The sequence below is a fragment of the Corticium candelabrum genome, chromosome 16 (genome assembly GCF_963422355.1).
Source record: "Corticium candelabrum chromosome 16, ooCorCand1.1, whole genome shotgun sequence".
NCBI classification, from domain to species: domain Eukaryota; kingdom Metazoa; phylum Porifera; class Homoscleromorpha; order Homosclerophorida; family Plakinidae; genus Corticium; species Corticium candelabrum.
The window spans coordinates 1642710-1650209 of record NC_085100.1 but is presented as its reverse complement, the minus strand read 5'-3'; the positions used below and the strand labels follow the sequence as shown (position 1 = coordinate 1650209).

The following is a 7500-nucleotide window of genomic DNA, read 5'->3' as shown; positions in this document are numbered from 1 at the left end:
GAAAAGAAAGCAAACATGTTACAGCAACTTGGTTGTGGTGAGAGCGTAGTCAAAGAGCTCAGGCCACTTAAGAAACAGGCATCAAAGCCTTCATCATCCAACATCCTAGCAAAGAATAGATCCATTCTCTCAAGTGACATCGACAAGCTTCAACGTTGGGCACAACACTTTGCAGAAGTGTCTAATTGTTGCTCATCGAGCTGCCAGTTGGATACTGATGCACTACCAGACATCATTGCTGCCACACCATCTTACAGAGAACTATTCCCAGATGATGAAAACTTGTCCCAGCCCATATCTGAAGATGAGATTCAGGTAGCTATCACACAGCTCAGAGATGGTAAGGCTCCAGGAGATGACAGCATATCTGCTGAATTGCTGAAGTTGGGAGGAGGCAAAACCATCTGATGGCTCACTTCACTATTTAACTTCATCTGGAGCAGCAAGAGTATCCCCTCAGATTGGTTGAGCCACCTCATTGTCCCTCTTCACAAGAAGGGAAGTCGTTCCGAGTGCGACAACTATAGAGGCATTGCCCTCTTGAGCATCCCCAGCAAGGTTTTTACTCGTGTTATATTGAACAGGATCAAACCCAGAGCAGAGGCCCTCTTGTGTGAGAACCAGTGTGGTTTCCGCAAGGGCAGAGGGTGCACCGACCAACTCTTTTCTCTCAGGGTGTTGATGGAAAAAGCCAGGGAGTACCATCGTCCTTTATACATCTGTTTTGTAGACCTCCGTAAGGCCTACGATTCAATCAATAGAGCAGCTCTCTGGTCTGTTCTTCAATATTGTTACCACTTGCCATCTAAGTTGCTCAAAATCATTGAAGCATTGCACAGTAACACTTCTGCTGCTGTAAGGACCTATGGTAAAATCTCAGATCATTTCTCTGTATCTAGTGGTGTCAAACAGAGTTGTGTACTTGCTCCAACCTTATTCAACCTCTACTTTGACTCTGTGATTCGACTTGTCATTACTGATCACCAACCAGATGTAGGTGTGTGCTTGTCATATCTTCTGGATGCTGACCTGGTAGGAAACAGGAAGAAGCTTACATCAGAGGTGTCAGTGACAGACCTTGAATATGCTGATGATATGGCATTGATATCTGATTCTTATGAAAGTCTATCTACCTTGCTGGAATCTCTGGATTCGTCTTGCCATCACATGGGACTTACCATCAACTATAAGAAGACCAAGCGTCTAGCTGCCCTACCTGGAGCTGATGCCCATTCTCCATCTCCCATTTCTCTGCATCCTGATTGTGATCCCACTAAGGTGGTACCATCCTTTCAGTACCTTGAAAGTTATCCTTCTAACAATTGCACCTTGGACGTTGAGATATCAACACGGATAACCAAAGCATCTCAGTCATATGGGTTACTTAACCGCATCCTTTGGCACCAGAGGAAGATCAAGTCTACCACCAAGCTGCACATCTTTGTCTCTGTAGTTCTTTCCACCCTCTTATATGGTCTGGAAACAGCAGTACTTCTGGAGCCACAGATACAACGGTTACAGAGTTTTGTGATGAGAAGCCTCCACTCCATCCTTGGAGTGTCCCTATGGGACGGGAAGAGAGACACCTCCATCAGAAAGATAGCCAACCTACAAAGAATCTCCACCATGCTGACACAGAGACGTCTTCGGTTATTGGGTCACATCTTGCGCATGGATGAGTGTCGTCTACCAAGGAAGCTTTTGGTGTGTGCATCACCCCAAGGTAGACGTTCAGTCGGAGGCCAGAGAATGAGATGGAACGATTTAGTACTGAGGGATTTAAGGAATTGCAATCTTGATGGGGTTTGGAGGATACTAACAGACGATAGGAATGAGTGGAGGAATCAGATCTGGGCTGCCACACAGAAAGTAAATTTCAAGAAGAAAGAACAAGAGAAATACCGCAAGGATGAGCAGAAACGTCGCCACGAAGCAAGGCAAACGACATCAGAGTTTGCTTTACACTGCAGCTCTGATGGTTGTGGTTTTACTGCTGTAAATCATGCCGGCCTTGTAAACCACTAGAGACAGAAACATGGTCAGTCCCTGACTAGTCAATGTCAGTACTGTCATCAAACATTCCGCCAACAAGGCCTCCACAACAACGAGCATTTCTGCTGTCAGAACATCCACTCCTCCGATATAGCCTATGGTGACTTTGGCCTGCATCGTTTCTCATTGGAATGAATGCAGCGTGAAGTGAAGTGAAGTGAAGTGTGTGTGTGTGTGTGTGTGTGTGTGTGTGTGTGTGTGTGTGTGTGTGTGTGTGTGAAATACTACCTGGTTCTTAACTGGAGTCACAACACCTTCATTCCTCCAATCAACAGCGTTTGGTAATACATTATCATCAATAGGTAAAGATATGGAACGAGTAGCCGAACATTGCTACACAAAGAAAATATCAAAAAATCACTGATCTTATCAAACATCAATAATATCATCATAAATCTTGCCTGAGGAGCTTCAGGCATTAGAAATTTATGTTCGAATTCTTCGTACTTCATGTCAGCAAATACTGTCAGTCCCACTGTAAAGCATGTCACTTGTGTTGGGTGTTTGTTTTATAAGAAAACGTGCCTACGTTTGTAGGATTCGTTGCGACTGTTGAATTCCTTGATTTTCTTTAAATTATCTGAAAAAATTCTTTGCCTCCTAAAATATTCTTCCTCGTTGTCGTATGCCTTGCCCATCTAAAGTATAAAACAATGCAATAAGTATAAAGTATATAATTAATATATAATTAATATATAATTAATATATAATTAATATATAATTAATATATAATTAATACATAATTAATATATAATTAATATATAATTAATATATAATTAATACATAATTAATACATAATTAATATATAATTAATATATAATTAATATATAATTAATACATACATAATATATAATTAATATATAATTAACATATTATTTATTGCATTGTTTTATGCATTGTAATTTTTTTTATTATATATTATGTACTAGATATTAATTACAAAGCAATGCATTAAAATGCCAATACAAAATAGACAATTTCGCAAAAAGCAAAATAAAACATAATGTACGTAAAAATTAAAGAAAAAACTTTGCCTGTCATGCAATCCCAAAAACTCATTGGCACACATAAATTTTCATATGTCGAAAAATATCAACTATTTTGCAAAACAAAGTACGCATGCTCAGCAGCTGATTTATGCACAAAAGACGACCGACAATCCCTGAGCTTTTTGTGTACACAAGCCAGGAAAGATGTTCTAATAAAAGTGTGATTCTCACCACTATACTATCCTATCAGCAGCCTACTGTAATTAATTTATGACGTACAATTACGTATTAAGTTAATATCATGCAGTTCATGTGATCACGTGATCTAGTCATGCAGTTCAGACTCCCCTGATTGATCCATTCGTCAAACGCTTCCGCGACGCTGCGATCACCTACAAGCACAAAAACAGTGTAGCAACCAGTAGTCAAACCGCAATCCCAAGGGCACGACGCCCCAACCTCCAACCATCCACCTCTCCCGTTCATGTCCGGGTCACGTGCACACCGAGGGCGACAAAGCGGCCCCTAGGGCCCTAGGGCCTACCCAACACAAACCTTCTAGTAAGTTCACGCAGTAGGAAAGCCTAGGAGTAAAACCGACGATAAAAACGAGAGCGAACGAGAGAAACATGGCCGGACAAGACCGTAACTGAAAACAATCAGCGATATCAATGCGTTACAGGCGATTGTGTGTCATTTAATTAGCATGTTCCAACATCCGAACATTTAAATAAATTTAAATGTTGTAATCGTGATGGATTCGAACGATCACGGTAAATCGAAACTTTATTTTCTTACCACTACAATACAATATGAAAATTTTGATTTTGTATGGTCAGGCGGCGGCGACCTTGCTGTCAATCTTGATGAGAGAAATACTGATTATGACGAGCTCGAGACGTCTGGGTCTCTACAGTATTTGGATGATTGCGAGAAACCGATACGATTCACTGACAAAAAAGGCAGCGACAAGCTACCGGTGAGTTTTAGTAATTGAAAAGCGTTAGGGACAGACACCGGAAGTGTAGCGCACTTTAGGTGTTACGGTTCCCGTATGTTGTAATTACCGTCAAGCCCTAGTGCGCTATCGTTTCGGTCTCAACGTCTTGCTAATTAATTAAAAAATAAAATTGATATCAACTTTAAATGTGTTTGTAGGTTGGAGTGCTTGGGATTTGTGTGAAAGGTTGTCACATCAATGGTACGTACACAGTTACACTATTGCTTGCTGTACCCGAGGCCCGGATATCCGGGCTAAGGGTATAGTAGTCGTTCTATTAGTTAGAAAATAATATAATTAAATATACTATCAGAAAATAATAATAATGTTAATTATTAATTAATTTAAAATAATTAAAATTAAAATAGAAATAATTTAAAAAATTAAATAAAAATATAATTAAATTAATTACTATAATTAATTAATTAATATTGCTCATACTTTATGTTGTTGTTGTTGTTATCTGTAGAGTATGACGTCAACAGTCAGTGTTGCTATCTCATCACCATCAAAGTCCAACAACTAGAAAGCTCGACCACATCCACTCGAGTTCACACCGAGTTCTATGCATCATGGAACGAAGTCAAACACCTGCCAGTGACAGTAAACACAACAACCAAACTGTCACACAAATTCTAATAATCGACCACCACACAATCACATTTCTAGATTTACCCTAAATGTAGTGACGTCAGAAACACCATCGACTTCTGTCTAGCGACTGTGGATAGGAATAAGGATGCAGCTACTGTAATAGGATTGGCAGCTCTACGACTACACGACATAGTAAAAGTACTCAAACTGATTAAACGCATCACAGCACTAGTGAACGAAGTGATGATTGTTGTTTTGTGTTTTAATTAATTAATTAATTAATTAACAGTCAAGATGTCTGTCGACATTACTTGACATCAAAACGCTACCTGAAAATGTAAGTCGAGTTGTTGCATGCGTGTAATATATTAGAGCCAATTTAATTAATTAATTAATTAAATTATATATATTTTTAGAAAGTTGTAGGAGAATTGGAATTGGAAATTTGTATGTCGTATGGTGTATTTGGATTTGGACATTCTACTCAAGTAAGTCAATCATAGGATCGTTATTTACCATTAAAACATTATTTATGGATCATAATTGGAGGTTATTATTAAATTTAAAAGTTGATTAATATATATGTTATTAATACATAATTTATAGTTAATTAGTGTAGTTAAGTTACAAGGAAAACTGTATATAATTTTAATTAATGTAATTAATATAATATATATAATATAATTAATTAGTTAACATAATATATAATTAAATTTAATATTTAATTGAGTTAATCCAATATGTTATTTAATTAGCACAATTAATATATTTATAATTTAATTAATTTAAATTTTTATTTATTTAATTTAATATATAATTTAATTAATTTAATATATAATTTAATTAATTTAATATATAATTTAATTAATTTAATATTTTATTTATTTAATTATTATTTAATTAATTTAATATATAATTAATTTACTATTTTTATTTACTATTTTCTTTAATTAATCCAATATATAATTTATTTAATTTAATATATAATTTATTTAATTTAATATATAATTTAATTAATTTAAATTTTTATTTAAATAATTTAATATATAATTTGATTAATTTAATATATAATTTAATTAATTTACTATTTTTATTTACTATTTCTTTAATTAATCCAATATATAATTTATTTAATTTAATATATAATTTAATTAATTTAATATTTTTATTTACTATTTTATTTAAATAATTTAATATTTTTATTTACTATTTTATTTAATTAATTTAATATATAATTTAATTAATTTAATATAATTTAATTAATATAGTTTAGTATTACTTTCAATTTATTGTGTGCAGCTTGTGTTCAAGGGCTGTACACCAGAATCATATCTGCGCCATTCACTACTGCCATACATTCAAACACCAAAAGGACAAAGAAGGGACAGTAGCGGGTGTGTAACCACAACCATCAATTTACAGCCCCTGATATGGTTGCATGCTTGCCTCCCAGACTATTGCTGCCCAAACGTATGGCTCATCCCTCGTTTATACCATTTCGACTGCCAGCCTTTTTGGCTAACAGTCAAGAGCCATCGCAAATGGTAAACATGACCAGCAGCACTGGTTTCAAGTCATCGATAGACTCTAGCTCCGTTGGAACAAACGAGTCATCAGCAGGAGTCCCTCATCTGGTGCAAAACATGAGAAGGCAATATGCAATGATTTAGTTATAATTAATTGAATGATTTGTTGATTGATTTGGTTTGGTGTTTTGGGTTAGATTGACTGCGATGAGGAGCTTGCTTGATGGGATTGACTGTCGGCATCAGAGAGTGAAGTGCTTGAGAGATATAGTGACAGGAAGAGCTGAAGAGGAGGTGTTAGGCCTGTATACTGTGTGAAAAATGTGATACGGATAATAGCAAACAAGACAGACAGACAGGTAGGTAGACATACAACTAGACAAACAGACGGACAGATAGAAAGACAGACGGGTAGGTAGGTAAGTAGGTAGGTAGGTAGATAGATATACAACTAGACAAACAGAAGGACAGACAGACAGACAGACAGACAGACAGACAAGTAGGTAAGTAGGTAGGTAGGTAGGTAGACATACAACTAGACAAACAGACGGACGGACAGGCAGACAGACAGACAGACAGACAGACAGACAGACAGATACACATACAGACAGACAGATACACATACAGACAGACAGACGCACATACATACATAGGGACAGACAAACAGACACACATACAGACACACGGGCAGGCAGACAGACAGACAGACAGACAGACAGACAGACAGACAGATAAAACAGTACAACAATGACCACGTACACTGTTTCTGTGATGCCTTGACATTTCATGTTTCACAGATTGCTCTGATCAGTTTACCTCAGGAAGTAAGAAGACCAAGTACAGCTCCATCAAGTAAAGCTCACCTTTTCTTACAAATGACTTTGAACAACATAAACAGACAGGCAAATCACCACCAAACAAATAGATGTACATATGGACAAACAAACAAACAGACAGACAGACAAACAGACAGGAAAACAGACAGACAAACAGACAGACAGACACACAAACAGACAGACAAACAGATAAACAAAGTTTCAAATTACTTTAATTAACAGACAATTTATATGCAATTTGTAGCTACGTATACTAACACAGATGTTGAAGTACAACTTGGTGACGAAACACTAAGCTTGTTCAAATGGAATAAACAAGTATGCACAATATATACAGTATACATGATATAAAAACTGCACAAATAATGTCTCAGAAATATTGTTAATATTAACAACTTATTAATAATTAATTAATTAATTATTAATTATTAATTTAATTTTATTGTTTTAAAATGGTAAACTCTACACAATGCTCTTGCTGAGTAGTTGACAGTTTTTAAAAT

At 35.9% G+C, this 7500-nt stretch overlaps 4 protein-coding genes across 6 annotated transcripts in view; 3 read left to right on the top strand and 1 right to left on the bottom strand.

The window, feature by feature from the left end:
* Positions 1–4617, bottom strand: part of LOC134191974 (pro-cathepsin H-like) — a 9422-nt gene extending 4805 nt beyond the window's left edge. The window contains exons 1-5 of one of the 3 annotated variants that reach the window (XM_062660630.1): positions 4483–4617; positions 3392–3433; positions 2582–2692; positions 2454–2527; positions 2281–2385 (exon numbers count right to left, since the gene is read on the bottom strand). In XM_062660630.1, coding sequence (XP_062516614.1) covers positions 2281–2385; positions 2454–2527; positions 2582–2690 — 288 coding nt within the window. In that variant the 5' untranslated portion in view covers positions 2691–2692; positions 3392–3433; positions 4483–4617. Of the gene's footprint in view, positions 1–2280; positions 2386–2453; positions 2528–2581; positions 2693–3391; positions 3434–3596; positions 3701–4482 lie in introns of those variants that run through there. The other 2 variants (XM_062660629.1, XM_062660631.1) reach the window with 2 other exon arrangements.
* Positions 1588–2215, top strand: LOC134191978 (uncharacterized). The gene has a single exon (XM_062660634.1). It carries the CDS (start codon positions 1627–1629, stop codon positions 2023–2025), a length of 399 nt encoding a protein of 132 aa, XP_062516618.1. The 5' UTR covers positions 1588–1626; the 3' UTR covers positions 2026–2215.
* LOC134191977 (uncharacterized) lies at positions 3723–5059 on the top strand. Its single transcript, XM_062660633.1, has 5 exons — positions 3723–3814; positions 3881–4020; positions 4200–4242; positions 4511–4644; positions 4711–5059. The coding sequence occupies exons 1-5, from the start codon at positions 3796–3798 to the stop codon at positions 4903–4905; spliced, it is 531 nt and encodes a 176-aa protein (XP_062516617.1). The 5' UTR covers positions 3723–3795; the 3' UTR covers positions 4906–5059.
* Positions 4934–7500, top strand: part of LOC134191975 (uncharacterized) — a 3642-nt gene continuing 1075 nt past the window's right edge. Inside the window, exons 1-7 of the mRNA XM_062660632.1 lie at positions 4934–4972; positions 5052–5123; positions 5935–6029; positions 6089–6286; positions 6359–6455; positions 6959–7013; positions 7242–7315. Of these exons, the coding sequence (XP_062516616.1) occupies positions 5085–5123; positions 5935–6029; positions 6089–6286; positions 6359–6455; positions 6959–7013; positions 7242–7315 (558 nt within the window). The 5' untranslated portion in view covers positions 4934–4972; positions 5052–5084. The remainder of the gene's footprint in view (positions 4973–5051; positions 5124–5934; positions 6030–6088; positions 6287–6358; positions 6456–6958; positions 7014–7241; positions 7316–7500) is intronic.